At 45.3% G+C, this 20,652-nt stretch overlaps 1 protein-coding gene across 2 annotated transcripts in view; it reads right to left on the reverse strand.

Annotated features, from left to right (window-relative positions):
- DPP3 (dipeptidyl peptidase 3) overlaps positions 1–20,652 on the reverse strand; it is a 165,437-nt gene that overhangs the window by 101,197 nt on the left and 43,588 nt on the right. For both annotated transcript variants that reach the window (XM_033954494.1, XM_033954495.1), the window contains exon 4: positions 2,644–2,781. In XM_033954494.1, coding sequence (XP_033810385.1) covers positions 2,644–2,781 — 138 coding nt within the window. The remainder of the gene's footprint in view (positions 1–2,643; positions 2,782–20,652) is intronic.

The raw sequence follows: 20,652 nt of genomic DNA on the forward strand, positions 1-20,652 counted from the left end.
TGAAGTTCTTTCTTTGCCGTTGCTGCTGATTAAGGTTGCTGGTGCTTCTCTCCAGAGAAGTATTTCTGTGAGGAGCAGTTGGATGTTTTTTTTCTTCAAGCTATAAGGCCAGATGGTAGAAGAGGGGGTGGGGTGGTATAGGTGTGTAAGAGGCTAGATCAGCATAGCTCCTCTGAGCTTTCCATTAAGTGTTCCCCATTTGCAGTGCCAGGTCTGCTTGGCTCTCCTGCGCCTCTTAATCCAGGGCTTCTTCCCTTCTCTCTGTTTCTCTCTAAGTCTCTTGTCAGCAGAGTCCTTACTTAAACAGCCTCTCTCTGCCTGTTAACCTCGCTATGTTAATTAACCACAGCAGAATAGGATTGCTGGTCAATTAGGCCCCGATTCAGCGATCGACGCTAAACCCGTTTTCACAGGTTTAGCGACGATTGCTGCTAACCGACCCAATTCACAAAATGGACTACTGTGTGTTTATCCCCTCAATCGCCCATTTTCCAATCCAGCCATGCAAATTTGTAAAACCCGATGCAAAATAGCCAAGTGATCGATTCACTAACATTTGCTTGGCTATTTTGCATCGGGTTTTAGGATCCTAAAACCCGACTGCTGTAGACCTGTCGGTAATTGCATGCAAATTTGATAGTGAATCAATCGCTGTTTGATAATTGGCCAGAGAATCGGCCAACAGCGATTGAGTCACTATCTTTAGTGAGTCTGGGCCTTAGTCCCTCTCTAGTTCTCTCCATATTGAGCTGCAGAGCCAAGGTTATTTTATTACCTGAAGTTCCTTTCAATAAAACTTTTATTTTACCCTTTTAAGTGCTGAGGTGGATTGATATTTCCTTACATTCCATTATATTCATTATCCCAATTAGCTCCTTGATTGGCTTGCCACCTATCCCCACCTTCATGAACTCTTAGGTTCCGGTTATAGTGAGACACAGCAACTCTTTTTCTTCTACCTTCCCCCACCCAACTGTCAGATAGGCAACCCAGCTTTGCAGGGCAACTACCCGCTCTTTCCCTTTAAGCTGGCACTGCCCAAACTTGGGATTTAACTGGGGAGAGTTGCATCCAGCTCCTCCTGGCAGCACTGGTGACACCCCAAAGTGTCACAGTTTGAGAGAGAAGGGAGAGCTACAACTTGACATTAGAAGTAACATAATAAAATGACAGGTCAAGGGGGGAACCACTGTAGGTGGCATTCCCTGCACATGCCCAGTAAATCAGAAGCTTACTAATGCTAAGGGAGAGTACCAACATACAGAATCAGTCAAAGGACTTCACCAACAAGTGTGCCTGCATCTCCCCTGCTTGTCTCCGGGAAAGTGAAGCTGCTTACTTGTAACAGGGGTCCTCCGTAGACAACAGAAGTATGCAGTTGCACTCACCCTCCCATCATTCCTCCACCCCCCTCCCCCCAAAAAGAAAAAAAAAGTAAAACAATATATTATCTCAAGACATAATAGGGACTGGGGAGAGAAAGTCACTGAGATATCAGAGGAACCCTGACTGTATGCTCAGAGAGATTTAAAATTAGATTTCTCCAAGCTAAGGAGAGCTCTACACACAAGCACCATCGGATGACAATGCCTTACAACAGGGGTGTCAAAGTCCCTCCTCGAGGGCCACAATCCAGTCGGGTTTTCAGGATTTCCCCAATGAATATGCATGCGATCTATTAGCATACAATGAAAGCAGTGCATGCAAATAGATCTCATGCATATTCATTGGAGAAATCCTGAAAACCCGACTGGATTGTGGCCCTTGAGGAGGGACTTTGACACCGCTGTCTTAGCATGTGACTATAACCCTGCAGTCTACACAGAACCCTTGCTACAGATCAGCAACTTCTCTATATTCTTTCTTTCAATAAGGACCCAGCACCCTTGATTTATTCCAACTTTATCTCTGAATAGGTCCAGCTGATTCCCCTTCTCTTGGTAGCACATCAGAAATGATACATAGCAACAGTTATGTGCACACTGTGACAGACTCTGCAATGGTGGTGGAGGAAATAAGGAGGGAAACCTTATTTAGATATGCAGCATTGCAGTGTGGATGAGATATTAGATCTTTTCTGTACATTATGGAGTTCCTTGCTTTCTTTATTCTGTATCTTTTTTAATGTTAAGCCGCTGAGAACTATCAAATTTTAATAAACATAAACAGTTTGCCATAAAGGGAATGGGAATGTCGGCTGACCTTTGAATTTTATGCTCTTTTTTATTTATCCTCTCCTGATGTTTAACCCCTTATTTGTTTCTTTTCTATTAATTATTGTATTTCTTACCTTTTTTCCCTTTTTGTAATGTACGTCATGTTCGTTGAGTATTGTTTGCGTGTTTGTTCCCCCTGAAAGTTGTCAAGTTTTTAATAATGTACATCGCTTTGAAGTATGATTAAGCGATTAATCAAATTCTAAATAAAACTTGGAAAATAGATCTGCAGGATGAGACTCTTCACCAGCAGGTGGAAAAGATCCTCTGCCAGCACTTGAAGATGCAGCAATGTATTTTACAGGAACAGCTGACAGTAGCAGGAAGTGTGGTGGGATACACAGGTGCACAGATACATGCATGCACACTCTACTTCTGAAGACAGATATACTGTACATAGAGATAACTCAGATAATAGCAGAATCACCTTTTCCCCAACTCCCAGATTCTTCTGCCTTGGCAACAGAGAATACATGAGCTCCCCATAGTTATTCCAAAGGGACTCCATCTCCTCTGGGTGCTGCTGAAATGCTTCACTGTGCCACACCAGAGTCTTTAGCTTCTCCTACAGTGAAAAGAGACCAAAGAAATATCAATAAATATTACATCACACACTGCAGAGCATAAAGACAGGTCCGGTCAATATTCAACCAGTGGTAGAAGACAGAGAATAGGATTTTTGCAGGAAACTCATTAATTGTCCTAGCATGAGAGATTATTTACACACAAGAAATATCCAAGTGGTTTGGATATTTTTTGCCTCTAATAGAGCAAAGGCCAGAACAAATAGGGCTGGCAATATGTTTGAGAACTCTACATCTCTGATAGTTCATGACACCATGAAAAATAAGGAGGGGTAATATTTTCTTCTTAAAATGGAAATTGGGCATCAACTCTATAGCCCAATTATTATTTATACCTCTAATAATGATCAAGGTTTATTTTTTGAGTTCTTGGCCAAATGAAAAGGCAGAAGGAAAGCTCATAATATAACATTAAATATTTCTCTAGACAACATAGCCCCGGTAGTTGACTATGGCAAGGCAGATAAGAAAAAAATTTTCCTCCGAAAGTCGATTGATTTTGTGACTGAAATAGTCGATACAGACCAAAGGCCCAAAAAATGGGAAGAGAAAGTTTTGAGATAAACTCCTGAGAAATAAAATGCCATGAAAGAAAAATAAAAGAAATTAAGAAAAATTAACCAGGAAGGCATGAAATGGGGAAAAACACAGCACATTTGGAGAGACTCCAATTACATATGTCCTTTTAGCTCTGTAGAAAATGAAGAACTGATGGTTCCGCAAGCCAACATTGGGCAGGAAGGCACTCGCGTATGCGCAGTCTCGAGACTTCTAAATAAGTTAGTGATAGTACACTTTTGCACTGTCTGTATTGGGCCTCCATGGTTGATGTCACTCATCTGTGAGAATATGCTGCCTGCTGTCAAGTTCAAGTTTATTGTGCACTTGATATACCATCTATCAGGGTTATCTAAACGGTTTACATAGGATCAATGATAAAAACATATAATCAAAAGTTCAATTAAAATATACAAGGGGCTCGCTTACTATGACAGACAAATGCAAAAACAGGAGGTGAGAGGGGGAGGGAATACATTATTAGATAAAAAAATAGAGAGGGGGATGGAGAACACAATTGGAAGAGAAAAGCAGCGATTTCACAAAACAAATGAATGAATATATATAATGAAGCAGAGATATGCTAGGATTAAAGATAAATAACATTACATGAATAGTAACTTGTAGATAGAATCTATAATAATAATTTGCTAGCCGCGCATGCGCACTTGCTCCGCGTGTTCCCTGATCCCTTTCTGTTGGGAAGTGGCAAGCACGAGTGCGCATGCGCTCTTTTTACATCACACATGGCAACTGGCTCATTCAGGAAAAGCGAAGAACAGCAGCAGCCCCCGAAGCTCCTCACCAGTCCAATCCCTCTCCAACATCACTGACGACGAAGAAGCTGCAGCTGGGGCAGTCGGGGCCTCCCCCGCCGCGCACAACCCACTCCCTCTCCTGCAGCTCAGGCACCACAGAAGCTGCGAAATCTATGAGTGTGAAAGCGCGCATCCCGGTCCCCACGTCTGCCTACCTTTCCCCCCAACACAGCGCATTTGCCCCCCCCCCCTCTCCAGAACGAATTGAGAAATGGAGCCGGGCCGCCCTCCGCAACAGACCAGAGGAGTCCTTTGCCGCTCACCCCCCTTCCCTTGCCGCTGACCCGACTACCTACCCGGCGATTCAAGCAGCCTGTGCAGCAGTCTTCACACGCTGCTTCAGGCCCTTCTACTGCCCTGATTTGCTCTGCCGAGTCTCTGATGATGTCATCAGGGACGTGCCAGAGTAAATCAGGGCAGTAGAAGAACCTGAAGCAGCGTGTGAAGACTGCTGCACAGGCTGCTTGAATCGCCGAGTTCGTAATCAGGTACGCGGGAAGGAAAGGGGGGGCGGCAAGGACTCTATCCGAGTAAATAAAAAACTCTGGGGAGAACGGCAGAGACCGGCCCTGTAATAACTCCCGTGGACAGGGGGAGCAGGAAGAGGTGCTGATGGACAGGGGGGGGAAATGAAGGGAGGCCTACTGCTGGACAGGGGGAGCAGGAAGAGGTGCTGATGGACAGGGGGGGAGAAATGAAGGGAGGCCTACTGCTGGACAGAGGGAGCAGGAAGAGGTGCTGATGGACAGGGGGGGGAAATGAAGGGAGGCCTACTGCTGGACAGGGGGAGCAGGAAGAGGTGCTGATGGACAGGGGGGAGGTAAAACAAAGGGAGAAGGGCTGCTGCTGGATAAGGGGAGCAGTGAAGGGGTGGTGGTGGACAGGGGGAAAAAGGAAGGGAGGCCTAATGCTGGACAGGGGGAGCAGGAAGAGGTGCTGATGGACAGGGGGAAAAATGAAGGGAGGCCTACTGCTGGACAGGGGGAGCAGGAAGAGATGCTGATGGACGGGGGGGAAATGAAGGGAGGCCTACTGCTGGACAGAGGGAGCAGGAAGAGGTGATGATGGACAGGGGGAAAAAAGGAAGGGATGCCTATTGCTGGACAGGGGGAGCAGGAAGAGGTGCTGATGGACAGGGGGGAGGTAAAACAAAGGGAGAAGGGCTGCTGCTGGATAAGGGGAGCAGTGAAGGGGTGGTGGTGGACACAGGGGAGGTAAAAAGAAGGGAGAATGGACAGGAAAAAGTGGCTAAGGAGACAGAGAGAGAAAGAAATAAAGACAGACACACACATATATTCTAGCACCCGTTAATGTAACGGGCTATAAAGCTAGTGATATAATAAAATGATTAACGTGATGTCCTCAGATTTTGATTTTTGTTCTGTTTGAGAGGTGATGAGTGAAAACCGCGAGAGACAATCGCATGCAGACAATGCCGGGCAGACAATCACATGCAGGACGTCAGAGTGCTGAATTAAAATATAATTTTAAAGCACTCAGAGGGGGTGTGTGTGGGGGAACCCCCCCCCCCCCCACTTTACTCAGAACTGTTAGTGCTTCCGTGGGGTGGGGAGGGAACTCCCCCTCCCATTACAGGGGAAACTGTAATTTTTCCCTAAAAAAGAGGGAAAAAGGCTGTTTCCACTATAATGGGAGATTTCCCCTCCCCCAATACCCCCCCCCCAAAGGGAGCACTTTAAAATTGTGCTTTACTCCAGCACGCTGACATCCTGCACACGATTGTCTGCCAGGAAATGTCCGCACGGTACCATTTCAGAGCATTAAAATGAGGTGCCTCAACCCCGAGGAAAAATTTTGAAACATGGTCATGTCAGGAGAGGTGGCTTTAAGGAAGGAAGTTTTTTATGTCAAAACATTCTATTGACCCTTATTGTATACTATACAATCTCTGGAGGGGAGTGGTGGGGCTCAGGCTTTTCCCTCCTTATGTGGATTATTCAAGGCGTATAATTGTTAGAATGATCCACTTACTTGTTAACAGTTGAAAATATTCCATTGGAATACTCTTTATGTGAAATTTAAGGAGTGTTACACAGCTTCATACCTATTGCTTTGTAGCAGTGTTTTTTGTTTTGATTGGTTGCTACAATCTTTGGGTCGGTTTTTCTATCAATGTAAAGTTACCATGGTTAGGAAGAGGTTCTATCAAGAGAAATTAAAGAAAGTATTAAATCGCCCTCGAGAACTATTCATGGTAGTGAAACAATTGACTAGTAACAAGGATTTATGTTCAAACAATTTTATTGATGACAAAAGAACAAAGACCAAGCAAACAAAGGCAGAACTCAAGAACCCAGTCCAGTCAAAAGTGTAGAATAAAAGGATTACAGTCATCATAAGTTTTGATATGTTCCCGCCCCCCCCTCCAACCCCTACACCCGCCCTAGAAAGACCAGGAGGTGGCCCAACAAGTCCAATAGTCAAGTCCAGTATCCTTATAGTCCCCACATATAGCAAACACCTCCAAAGTATTTCTCCAGATAACACCCCCCCCAAAAAAAAAACAACCCACCAAAAACAGTCCAATCAAGATGCCAACATAGTCTAAAGTAAACATTACAGTTCAATTAAGAACCAATCACAAAAGTAAACTATGTCCCGAGAGGGGGGGATGGGGGAAAGAAACTGCAGATAATCATTCCAAATGAGCAAAAATTTCTTCCGTCTGCCTGGATGGACCTCCACTATTCCTGCTTCCCAGGTAACCAAAACATCAAGTTGATTCCTCCATTTCCAAAAGGATGGTGGTTCTGAAGAAGTCCAAGACTGCAAAATACATTTGTGTGCTAGGAGACACACCTTACGACAGAAGACACGAGCACCCATTGGAAACTCCCTAAACACTCTGGGCATGTCCTAAGACCAATTGCGCTACTGTGCCCTGTAAACAGCTCCCCAAAAGGTTCTATAAGTACCATACCATACCGTATAGATTCTTGTATCCCGCAAGTATCAGCTAGGAATCATTGCAGTTTACAGAATATTAGAAATGATACAGGGGCTTAAATATCTTACAAATGAATGCATAAGGAAAGGTCAGTGCAGTAATGAAAACAGATGTGTTTCCAGCGTTGAATTTTCCTTGTGTCATTGAAGGACTGTGTGACCTGGATGGTGGAAGTTAGTCCTGCTGAGTTTTCTCTTTATATGGCCTTATGGACCATGCATGCAGTTTTGAAGTGAATCCTGCTCTTGATTGGTAGCCAGTGCAATTCTTTGAGGAGTGAGTGGACTTGCACTCTCATATTTGTTTTTGACACAGGTTCGGCCTCACTACCTTATTTTGGAGTAATTGCAGTTTCTTAATGTCTTTTTCAGCAATGTGGCAGTACAGGGAGTTACAGTAGTCTAAATAGGGCATTAGGACTGCCTGGGCCACTGTTCTGAAGTTGGTTGAACTTAAGGATAATCTGATTGCTCTCAGCAGGGAGCTGCACTGAATGCCTCGCCATCCAGGTCACACAGTCCTTCAGTGACACGAGAAAAATCCAACACTGGAAACTACCAATTCCCTCCCCTTGCTTGGTCCGGAGGAAAGCTCTTTTTGAGACCACCTTTGAGTTCCAGGGCTCCAAGATCTAGAATAATCTCCCGAACAGCTTATGCCAACTTCCTACTTACTTCCAGTTCAGGAAGTAGCTGAAAACACATCTGTTCTCATTACTGCACTGACCTTTCCTTTTTTACAGAAAGGGTGGTAGATGCATCGAACAGTCTCCCAGAAGAGGTGGTGGAGACAGAGACTGTGTCTGAATTCAAAAGGGCTTGGGATAGGCACGAGGGATCTCTCGGAGAGAGAAAGAGATAATGGTTACTGCGGATGGGCAGACTGGATGGGCTGTTTGGCTTTTATCTGCCGTCAAGTTTCTATGTTTCTATGTTTAACAGATGCCCAGTGTGGGTGTTAAATCATCCAACGGTCTCAAGGTACCAGTATCATTCAACAAATGCTCCACCAAAATGACTCATAGTACCAATATCATTCAATAAATGCTCCACCAAAATGACTCCCTGCCGCTCTCATGCTGAAAAGGCAATATTGCCCATTCCAGTTGCCAAAGAAGGGTTGTCCTGCAAAGGCAATAAGGTAGAAAAGCGAGAATCCTCCCTCCCCCGATTTAGGCACCAAAAACTCTCACACGGCCAGCAAAGATCGTAACAGGACACTCCTCCCCAAACAACTGGGCAGAGTCCCGCCAGGAAGGTGCAACAAGACATGAAAAGAATATGGGGCATAATAGGCCACTTCCAAAGAAATCGGCATATATTGATGCTCTTGGAGAATCCAATCTTTCAAATGTCGTAACAAGCATGCCCAATTGTATAAACTAACATTAGGGATACCCACCTCGGGACCAAGATCCTACCAAATAAGAGTATCTAAGTCTGGGTTTCCGTCCCTGCCAACAAAACCAAGAAAATAATCTATCCAAGGCCTTGAGATCTTTCTGCAAGCGCTTTAAAAGGTAGTGTCTCTAGCATGTACAACCATTGCGGAAAAATCACCATACGAATCAAGGCCATGCACCTTAGTAACAAAAGCGGCAAGTCCTTCCTAAGGCTCAACTGTTCAGCTGTGTGTTGTAAAGCATTAGGAACATTAGAAGAGTATAAGTGTGCAGTCATAGAAACATAGAAGATGAAGGCAGAAAAGGGCTACAGCCCATCAAGTCTGCCCACTCTGCTTACCCACCACCCACCCCCTGTCTATGCACTAATGACCCAATTTCCTTATCTTGACCCTCGTAGGGATCCCACATGGGTATCTCATTTATTCTTAAAGTCTGGCACGCTGTCTGCCTCAATCACCTGCACTGGAAGCTTGTTCCAATGATCAACCACTCTCTCTGTGAAGAAATACTTTCTGGTGTCGCCATGAAATTTTCCGCCCCTGAGTTTGAGCGGGTGCCCTCTTGTGGCAGAGGGTCCCTTGAGAAATAAAATATCATCTTCCACTTCGACATACCCTAAGACCCCTATGCCCACCCTGGCCCCTTCTATCTCACCATGTCCTTTACGCAGTTTGTCTTGACGTTCTTCCCTGTTCCATTTTTTTCATTGCCATAATTGTACCCATCTTTGCTGACTGTACCATCCTTCACCGATTATTCCATTTTTTCTCTCTGCCACCTATTCTCTCTGATTGTAACATTGTACCATTTTCGCTGATTGTCCAGCCCTTCTTCATTGTAAACCGCCTTGAACTACTATGGCTTTGGCGGTATATAAGAAATAAAATTATTATTATTATTATTAAATGTTTCGATCATGTCTCCCCTCTCCCTACGTTCCTCGAGAGTGTAGAGCTGCAATTTGTTCAGTCTCTCTTCGTACGAGAGACCCTTGAGCCCCGAGATCATCCTGGTGGCCGTCCGCTGAACCGATTCAATTCTGCGCACATCTTTACTGTAATATAGCCTCCAGAATTGCACACAGTACTCCAGATGAGGTCTCACCATGGCCCTGTACAACGGCATTATGATTTCAGGCTTTCGGCTGACGAAACTTCTATTGATACAACCCAATATCTGCCTTGCCTTAGATGAAGCCTTCTCCACTTGATTGGCAGTTTTCATGTCTGCACTGATGATTACTCCTAAATCTCGATCTGCTGAAGTCCTAGTTAAAGTTTCTCCGTTCAAGAAGTACGTCCTGCATGGATTTCCGCTTCCGAGGTGCATGACCTTACATTTCTTAGCATTGAAGCCTAGCTGCCAGGTTGAGGACCAACTTTCCAAAGTAAGCAGGTCCTGCGCCATATAATTCTGTAAACTGCATTCACTTACTATATTACATAGTTTGGCGTCATCGGCGAATAGTGTTATTTTACCTTGAAGCCCTTGAGTCAGATCCCCTATGAATATGTTGAAAAGGAGTGGACCCAGGACCAAGCCCTGCGGCACTCCACTGGTCACCTCCGATGTTTTAGAGAGGGTACCATTAACCACCACCCTCTGAAGTCTGCCACTCAGCCAATCATTGACCCATGCAGTTAGTGTCTCTCCTAACCCCATCGATTCCATCTTGCTTAGCAGCCTGCGGTGTGGGACACTGTCAAAAGCTTTACTGAAGTCCAGGTACACGACGTCCAAAGACTCTCCCAAGTCCAACTTTCCTGTTACCCAGTCAAAGAAGCTGATGAGATTGGATTGGCAGGACCTACCCTTGGTGAATCCATGCTGACTGGGATCCCGAAGATTCCCTTCATTCAAGATCGTGTCCAATTTGCTTTTAATTAGTGTTTCCATGAGTTTGCACACTATTGATGTGAGACTCACCGGTCTATAATTCGCAGCCTCTGCCCTGCAACCCTTTTTATGCAGAGGAACGATATTAGCTAATTTCCAGTCCAGGGGAACTTTCCCCTTACTTAGGGAGAGATTGAATAGGTCAGCCAACGGATTCACCAGGACATCGCTCAATTCTCTGAGCACTCTTGGGTGCAAATTGTCTGGTCCCATGGCTTTGTTCACCTTGAGTCTTGCCAGTTCACTGTAAACTTCACCTGGTGTGAACTCAAAATTCTGAAACGGGTCTTCTGTGCTTTGTGTTGCCTTCAACTGCGGACCGTGTCCCGGTGCCTCACAGGTGAAGACTGAGCAGAAGTATTCATTCAGTAGTTCGGCTTTATCGGAATCTGCTTTCACGTAACTTCCGCCCGGTCTTCTAAGGCGTACTATCCCGCCTGTGTTCCTTTTTCTGTCACTAATATACCTGAAGAAGGATTTGTCCCCCTTTTTAATGTTTTTTGCCATAATTTCTTCCACTCGAAGTTTTGCCTCCCTAACTGCCATTTTGACCGCTGTAGACCTGGTCCTATATTCTACCTTTGCCTCTCTTTTCTCCGTGCGCTTGTAGGAGAGAAACGCTTTTTTCTTCTCCTTAATGAAGTGCGAGATCTCCGCGGTGAACCATTGGGGTTTACTGTTTCTTTGTCGTTTATTTACTGATTTTATGTAGCGGCTAGTTGCTTCATGTATGGTTGATTTCAGTGTTAACCACTTAGCTTCTACATCAGGGGTGCCCACACTTTTTGGGCTTGCGAGCTACTTTTAAAATGACCAAGTCAAAATGATCTACCAACAATAAAATTAAAAAAAAAACACAACGCACACTGTACGCATAGAAAATGTTAATTATCATTTCTATTCCAGGGTTTTTCAAAGAGGTCAAAGCAGATGACTCTATGCACTATCACCTCAGTAACAACCATACAAAAATAGACAAATATACCCCCCTCCCTTTTTACTAAACCACGATAGCAGTTTTTAGAGCGCAGGGAGGTGCGCTGAATGCCCAGCGCTGCTCTCGACGCTCATAGGCTCCCTGCGCTAAAAAAACTCTATTGCGGTTTAGTAAAAGGGGACCTTAGTGTAAAATATAGACAGCAGATATAAATTGAGACACATTTCGATCACTAAATTTAAAATAAAATCATTTTTCCTACCTTGTCTGGTGATTTCATGAGTCTCTGGTTGCACTTTCTTCTTCTGACTGTGCATCCAGTCTTTCTTCCCTTCTTTCAGCCTGTATGCTTCCTCTCCTCCACACCTCATTCCCTCCCCCAACTTTTCCTTCCTCTCTCCCTCCCTTTCCTTTTTTTCTGTTTCTCTTCTTTCCTTTGTCTCCCTGCCTGCCCTTTTTCTTTCTTTCTTTCTCCCTGCCCTCCCCCAAGACACTGCCACTGCCATCGGGGACCCAAACTGCCATCGGGGACCAGGACCCAAACCGCCACCAATAACAGGCCCGAAAGCCGACGCCAATAACAAGCCCAAAAGCCGCCGCCGCCCCAACCTCTCCCTGCTTCGGCCGACCAGCATCGCGAGGAACTGTTGGGGGAAATGCTGCCGGGTCCTGCCTTCGCGGAAACAGAAAGTAGGCAGGACCTGGCAGCAAGAAGAGGAAATGCTTCACTAACATGTCTCCCGCCTTAGCCCGTAGCGAACGCTTGCTTCAGGGCTCTCAACATGTGCGTGCAGGCTTCCCTTCTCCCCCCCTCCCCCTCCCCGGACATAACTTCCGGTTTCGGAGGGAAGAGAAGAGAAGCCTGCACGCACATGTTAGAGCCCGGAGCATAAGTTCGCTAGGGGCTGAAATCTCCAAGCCGGTTTTTTGGGTTTTTTTTTAAATGTTCAACAGCGGCAGATGACAGCTGGGCGGACCGCCCAGCTAAAAGGCCCTAGGGAGAACACTGGAGAGGAAGGCTGATCGGCCGGTAGATCAGGACGGCAACACGAGTGTGATCGACTCGAGTTGCCTTCCTGAGCTACTGGTCGATCGCGATCGACGCGTTGGGCACCCCTGTTCTACATCATCGGTCTCCGCTTGGTCCTGCAGCGTCCGATGGACGAAATCTCCCATGCGTGCGAAGTCTGTGCCCCGGAAATTGAGTACCTTTGTTTTCGTGTTTGATCTAGGGAAGCCTTTCCTAAGGTTGAACCATACTACGTTGTGGTCGCTGGAGGCTAGCGTATCTCCTACTGAGACCTCTGAGACGCTTTCCCCGTTGGTGAGTACCAGTAAGTTGGATGCCAAGTTGGATGCCAAGGTAACAAAATGAACCCTCCACCCAGTGCAATGGAAAGGTAGAGCATCCAACGATCTCTGGGCCACCAGCTTGAAACCACAATCCCCAATTCAAATTCCCTTTATATCCGTGTTGGCATGAATATCACGTAACAAGGGATCTAAGGACAGGACAGACAACAACAGAGATAAAGGGAAGCCCTGCCGAGCTCCCCGTGAGATCTCAAATAGAGAAGACCTATGATCATCTAAAAGAGAAGGACCTAGGGAGAAGCATACATCTTAATAGCTGATACAAAACGCCCATTAAACCCTTATTTGGCCAAAATAGCATATAAATAGTCCCACCAAACTTTATCAAATACCTTCTCGGCATCAAAGCTAATTAACAGTGACAGTAGGCTCTCTCTAGTATGATATTCCATTGATGTTAGGAGTTTCCGCATATTTTTTGCTACAGCCCCCAACAAACCTCGCCTGAGAATCATGCAGCAAGTGGGGCAGAATCCTGGCCAAGCAATTAGATAAGATCTTAGCCAATAGCTTCATTTCAAAGTTAAGTAGCGAGATGGGACGATAAGACTCCATCTAAGTGGTGTCTTTCCCCAGTTTAGGAAAAACTATAAAATTTGAGCTACAATAAGATGTTCTGGCATTGCCTCTACATTGATCATGACATTAAAGAGATTGGTAAGAGGTGACACTATATCCATTTTAAGAGGTTTAGAAAATTTTGCCCTATACCCATCAAGTCCGGGAGCCTTCATAGTAGAACTCTGCCCTCCCCTTCCTGAATAGGTGCGTTCAATGAGTCTTGCTGATTATCTGTCAAACCAGGCAAATCCCAACATTCTAAATAAAGATCACCCAGAAACCCCTGATCTGAGGGAGCAGCATATAGCTTACCACGACAAAGTTCAAATTGCGGCATCATCCGTAACCAACTAGAAGTCCATAGAACACAGATAGAATTTTCTTCTCCTTTTTTCGTTGGGAAATTAGACGGGTCAACAATTTACCACACTTAATGCCTTGGATATAGAAACAATATCTATAAAAATGTAATGCTTTTTGGATTCTCTGGTGGAGTTGCTCATTTAAAGTCCCTTGTATGGCCAGTAAGGATTGCTTACTGGCAAGTGTAGGATTGTTCCCATATAGTCAACGATTCAACCCTAACTGGTGTGACAAGTGGAGATTTCCTTATCAGCATGGTTGGTATAACTAATAATCGCCCCCCACAAAACTGTTTTCGCAGTTTCCCAATACAAAACTGGATCTTCCTCATGTCTCTGACTATGATATGTGTTGTCCTGCCAACATTTTACTAGATAGGTGGGGAAATTTAGGTCCTTGGGTATGTCCATGCTGGTCTCCCAGGGGGCCCATCTGGCTGCCTCCAATCCTAACACACCCAGGCATGATTGGAAATCACATATGGCCCAATCTCCACCCATTCAATGTGAAAAAAAGACCACTGGAAACCAATAATCAATGTGAAATTGTGTGGAATGCGCTTTAGATAAATGAGTAAAATTTCTCTCAGCAGGATGGAGCATCCACCACACATCAATAAGATCAAGAAGGCTACATAAGGAAGATAGGCCCTTTGATTCAAAGGGTGTGCCTGCAGGAGGAGGTACCGATCTATCCAAGTGAGGATCCCAAACCACATTGAAGTCACCCACTATCAGTCAAGAGAGGGTATCTTGAGAAAGAAGTAAGGACTGCAATTTATTTTAAAGGAAACAATCATAAGTGTTGGGGGCATAAACACTACCTAGCAGCAAGGGGCAACTCACCATCTGTGCCTTACAAAAAAATATATTGCCCCCAACTGTCCGTGGCCACAGTTTGGATAAGGGCCGCCACCCACATTTTTCCCCTGCGCAGCAGCTACTACACAAGTTCCCACCCACCCTCTCTGTAATTTAATATGCTCAAGGTCAGTAAGGTGTGTCTCCTGCAGCAATGCTACATCAGCCTTCTTTCATTGTAGATGTTGTAAAATCTTTGCTCCTTTAACTGGTGAGTTGATACCCCCCAATTCCATGTCACAACTCTAACCATCAGGAACAAACACACAATAGAAAGGAAGAACAGGGTAATATAGCATCTTGCCCCAGAGCACCACCCCAGCCACCGGGCCCCGGGAATCAGCAGCACAAGCTGTATAATGATATAAAAAATATAATCATTATTCAAAATGGACAGAGAGCAGAGAAGTCTCCCACCCCAAAACAGCAGCCCACGAACTGTAACAAAAATACACACAAAACAAAAAGACTCCCATTCCGCCCCCCCTGTACACACCCACTTCTCGCCACTCCAAACCCATCCATCCCTCCCCAGATCTCTATAACAACGAGACATCTACTCTTCCAAGTGGAGTAACCCCCTCCCCCCACCAACCAACTCACCCCCAAAAAAACCCACACCCCTGCAAGGGTTCCAACAAGGGAACCGAGCATGACCCAACCCTACCCACCCAAAATAATGTCTTGCAAGCAATAATCTATTACCCCCACCCCCTCGTGTACAAAAGTTCCCTCCTGAGTCCTACCAAAGCCTAAACCCACACTCATACCAAACCCACCATAAAGACCACACCTCAATTGCCACTCACTCAGCAAAACAAAAAACAAAAACAACAGACAAGCTCCCCCACATATCCTCCAAGCACACAATTTCCAGAAAGAAACGGACCGTCTTGGAAAGCGGCTCTAAGCCGGGAAGGGGGCTATAATCAAGTGCGGAGCCCAGATCAAGCCAACTCATCAGGCACATACACCCCTTGAACTGTACACTAAACTCCCGATCCCCAAAACCATCTGCCCCCCTCTCCAAAAAAAAAGGGGACTTTGCAGAATCCAAACAGGTAATTGGCTTCAAAGAGGCCAGGGCTAGTATAAGTCCAATGGAGAAAGTACCCCAAACACAAAATCTGCAAGCTCCAGGGCTCAAGTGGATCCAGAAGATGATGAGGTAGTTGGTTCAGTCCCAGAATTAGGTAGGGTATCCACAAAAGCCTGTACCGCAGCATCACAGACTGTAGCTGTACCATTATGTGTGATGTGCAATTTTGCTGGAAAGTTCAGCGCAAAGTTCAGCACAAAACAGATCTTGCGGGTGAACAGCTTACTGCAAATGAGGGAAAATGTTTTTCTAAGCTGTACCACCTTACTAGAGTAATCCTGGAAATAAAGAACTTGGCGATTCTCATATTGCAAAGTAGATCCAGTGTGAGGTACCCAAAGTATAGCGGTCTTATGGGCAAAGTTAAGGATCCCTTATATAGCACAATTGTAATAGAAGAAAAGGACCTCGGAGACCTTTTTTAAACTACAGAAGATTTAGAATCAGAAAATAATATTAAAGATTGAACTAGGCCAGTTACTGGGCAGACTTGTACGGTCTGTGTCTGTGTATGGCCGTTTGGAGGAGGATGGGCAGGGGAGGGCTTCAATGGCTGGGAGGGTGTAGATGGGCTGGAGTAAGTCTTAACAGAGATTTCGGCAGTTGGAACCCAAGCACAGTACCGGGTAAAGCTTTGGATTCTCGCCCAGAAATAGCTAAGAAGAAAAAAATAAAAAATTTAAATTGAATCAGGTTGGGCAGACTGGATGGACCATTCGGGTCTTTATCTGCCGTCATCTACTATGTTACTATGTTACTGCAACAATTAATGGAGAGACAAGTAGTTTGTCATATCTCATTCACTGGTCCAAAAACTCATTTGTTTGTGAATTTGTTAATTAAACTCAAATTTAAAAAGTGCCTAGTGAACGAACTTAAATGCAAAAGCACTTATCTTGAAAGGAACGTCAAAGACGCCACTACATCGCCAGCAACCAGATTTCGATGCTCAACATGGCCTCCATTTCACCATTCAGCGAGGCTTCTTCAGGAGCTAACTGGAAACTTGATCTGTTTTTACTCAAAGTTGCATTTTGCTTTTGGCAAAGTTAAGGATCCTCACAATTATCACATGGGGCCTCACACCTGCTGCGAGACAGACACCAATGCTGTGAGAACGTTCAATGTGCAAAGGACCCAAAGTCTCTGGGAGTTGCAGGAAGGAAGGTAACCATTCCTCAAAGAAGCGGCACAGCTCCACCTTAGGTAAGGACTCGAGTAGGCCCATGTAGCAAAGATTATTCAGCTGACTGCGGTTCTCCAGATCCTCAATCTGCTCCTCCAGGAACCGCACCCTACTCACATGCTGATCAGTCACAACCTGCATATCCTGGACTCTGTCCTCGACATCACCACAGTGGTGGCATATGTAAATTGTCAAAGGGGCACAGAAAGCGCTCTCTTGGGTCATGCTGTTTCACTGAGTGAAATAACATCTTCTGCCCTATTGGCAGCTCATGTGGCCAGAGTCGACAATGAACAGGCAGACTTCCTAAGTTGACAAGTCCTAGACTCAGGAGCATGGACCCTCATGTGGAAAGCTTTCCATCTGATCATGCAGCATTAAGGACAACCCCAGCTGGATTTGATAGCTTCAGCAGAGAATGTGACGGTCAGGCGCTTCTTCAGTCAAAGAACAGAGCACAGAGGCTTAGGGCTGGATGCCTTGGTTCAGCCCTGGATGGCTCATGAGCTCCTTTATGTGTTCCCTCCATGGCCTCTGGGTGGTCGGTGACTCATCCCGGCCTCATGATTCTAGTTGCTCCAGACAGGCCTCGTTATCCATGGTATGCAGATCTCATTAAGCTCCAACTCTTTCTTCGTCGCTACCTTCTCAGTCAGGGGCTGGTGCCCAAGGAAAATCCACAACGCTTTGGTCTTTCGGCCTGGCTCTTGAGCACTCAGCCTTGGTGAAGCATGGTTATTCAGATGTAATCATCTTGACATTTTTGCGGTCAAAGACGCCCTCTACAATGGTTTCTTATGCCAAAGCCTGGAAGGCTTTCCAATAGTGGTATGCTAAGGACCAGGTGGAGCCTGAGAGGACTCCCATTTTGGTGGTTCTGGCTTTTCTTCAGGCAGGCCTAGAGGGTTTAGCAGTGGTCTCCCTTAAAGTTCAGGTTGCAGGCCTTTGCTTCTGAGCACACAGAGGCTCTAGTTCACTTACTGCTCATCTACATGTGACCAGATTTATGAGCGGGGTGCTTCATCTGTGGTCTCCTTTAACCTTTCCCTTGGTGGAATCTTAACATCATTCTTCAGGGCTTTGGGGAAGCCCCATTTGAGCCACTGAAGGAAGCTATTCTTCTAGTTGATGATCAAGACTGTCCTTCTGGTCACCATTGTCTCAGAATGGCATATTTTGAAACTTCAGGCTCTTTTGTATTGGGAACCCTTTCTTCGTATTCCAGACACTGTAGTTGTTTCTGTACTGTACTTTCCTTTCTACCGCTGGTTTCCGCCTTCCATGTCAACCAGGAGGTTCGTTTGCCTGCATTTCCTTCCTCAGGCTCAGAGCGACAGGATCAGAACTTGCACAAGTTAGATGTCAGGAGAATCTTGCTCCACTATTTGGAGAGGACTCATGATTTCCGGCTGTCTGATCACCTCTTTGTCCTGATTGCTGCACCTCGCTGTGGTTCTAGTCCTCGATCGCTCGATGGATTCGAATGGCCATGTTCCATGACTTACATCACCCATGGCAAGCAGCCGTCTGTTTCTCTTAAGGTTCACTCGACTAGAAGTGTTGCTGCATCGTGGGCAAGTCTCACATGATTCATCCAGATGAAATTTGCAGGGTGACTACTTAGTTCTCTCTTCATACCTTAACCCAGTGGATGAGGTGGCTTGTTCTGATCACTTTTGGGACCTTAGTTCTGTCCCTCCCTAGTTGCTACCATTGCTTTGGTACATCACCTAGCATATGGAATCCGGAAGGGACGTAACAGAATGGAAGATTAGGTTTTTACCTTTGATAATCCTCTTTCTGTTAGTCCCTGCAGGATTCCATAAGATCCGCCAATGTATATGCAGTTGTTTGGAATAGCCTGCTTCTTTCTGCCTCGTTTATTCTACTTGCAGGCTTGAATACTATCCAGCTAGTTGACGGATCCTGTGGGAAGTTTTCCACTTCTGTGAAGGCTGTCTCATGTGGGTGCTCGTTGCACACAGCAGGTTAGTTCTACATTGTTCCTCAATGTTTTTCTGGATTGCCTTTATGCCTTTCATGTTTTGCAAAGCAGACCAGTTCAGAAGTTGTTTATCTTGCTGGGATTCTTCCCCCATACCCTACTTGTAATGGATTTGTTCAGGTATGTTGCTTGGCTTTGGGACTCAACTGCAGATGACTCTAGCTCTCACTCCAAGGGGGAGGAGCATGTGCTCAGAAAAGTGTTTGAATTTCTGCAACTCCTGGATTGCGGGAAGGGATTGAACACCTAGTGTATGAAGTCCTATAGGGACTAATAGAAAGAAGAATATCAAAGGTTGATATCGAACCACCCTCTGGCTGCAGCTGAGTGGCACGTGACAGGGGTTAGTATGTGCCTCTAGGGGTTGCACAGGTTTTAGGAGACTACTGAGTACTGGTGTTTATCCATTAAGACACCACATACCATCAGTAACTGAAATATAAACTATGCTTTATTATAACTCAGTTCAAAAAGGTATCTGGCTTTTCCAAGCCTCAAAAGAAAATTTAAAAAAACAATTTAAGACATTTAAAAGACAAAAATCAGAATATAATTCAGTGTGTCAGAATGCTCCCAATCAAAGGAAATTTCAGCATCAGTTCATACTTGCAACAAACTAGAGAATGACACGGGGAAAGAATTTGTCCCCGTCACCGCCTCGTCCCCGGCCAACTATCCTCTGCACCGCCCTGTCACCGCCATTCCCTTCACCGCCCCGTCACCGTCACCGCCATCCCTTTCACCGCCCCGTCACCGCCACTGCCATCCCATTCACCGCCCTGTCACCGTCACCGCAGCATGCATAAAAGCCTCAAACAGGTATGATTTTATATATTTATCTTTATTAACGTATAAAGGAAACATTCTTTACAACTTTACAACTTAGTTAACTATACAAAAACAAAACACAACCTGTACTTTTAATTGTCCTTATTTTTTAACCCGTGGATGAACAACAAATCATCTGCACAACTGGGTTAAAATGCAAACCTGCTACCATGAAATCTGATTTTTAAGGGCATGCATTCGTGCAATTGTGCCACAGCAAATGGACTTTGGTGCATTTGCCAAGGGAGAATCGCTACTGTGGCTTTGTAAAAGGGGCCCTTACTGAGTGAAGTCCATAGTCACCTAGACCAGTGTTTCTCTCAACCAAGTTTCCCAGGCCAATCTCCACCCCTGACCCCCATCCCCATCATAATAGTAAATAGTACTAATTGTAATGCAATTTCTTCCATTTATTTTTCATGTACACTACTGTATGTTTAAATCATTTTTATTAAACAGCACAAGTGGTAAGAAACAGCAGTGCCAGAAACAATTTTACAGGCATAAACCTCAGCCAATCTCCCCATCCCCAACCCCCCACCCCCCACCCTCCCCGGGCTGCAGCAGCGGCAACCAAAGAAAATGACAATTGTAAGAAGCAAACCAAAAGGAACAAATTATGAATCCCAAATTTTCTTCTGAACATAAGGAGTGAAGGTAAGACTGAATAACTGCCAACATTGACAGAACAAGCGTCCCGCTTTAGAGGACAAGTCCATAATGTCTCTGCGCTCCAGCAACATTTGATGCAACATTAAGACTCTCCATTGAGAAATGGTGGGAGGTTGAGAAGAACGCCACTGTAACAAGATACATTTGCGGCCCAGCAGTATGGTTTTTCTAAGAAATGCTGCACATCCCGGTCAAGGCGGATGAAAGCAAATTTGTAGAGTAAAAAGAAAACTGGGCTGTAGTCTCCAGGAGCACTGCCAAAACTGCGCCACAGAGGACACCAAATGAATCCAAAAGGAAGACACCAGCGGACAAGTCCAAA

The sequence above is a fragment of the Geotrypetes seraphini genome, chromosome 8, assembly GCF_902459505.1.
Source record: "Geotrypetes seraphini chromosome 8, aGeoSer1.1, whole genome shotgun sequence".
Classification (NCBI taxonomy): domain Eukaryota; kingdom Metazoa; phylum Chordata; class Amphibia; order Gymnophiona; family Dermophiidae; genus Geotrypetes; species Geotrypetes seraphini.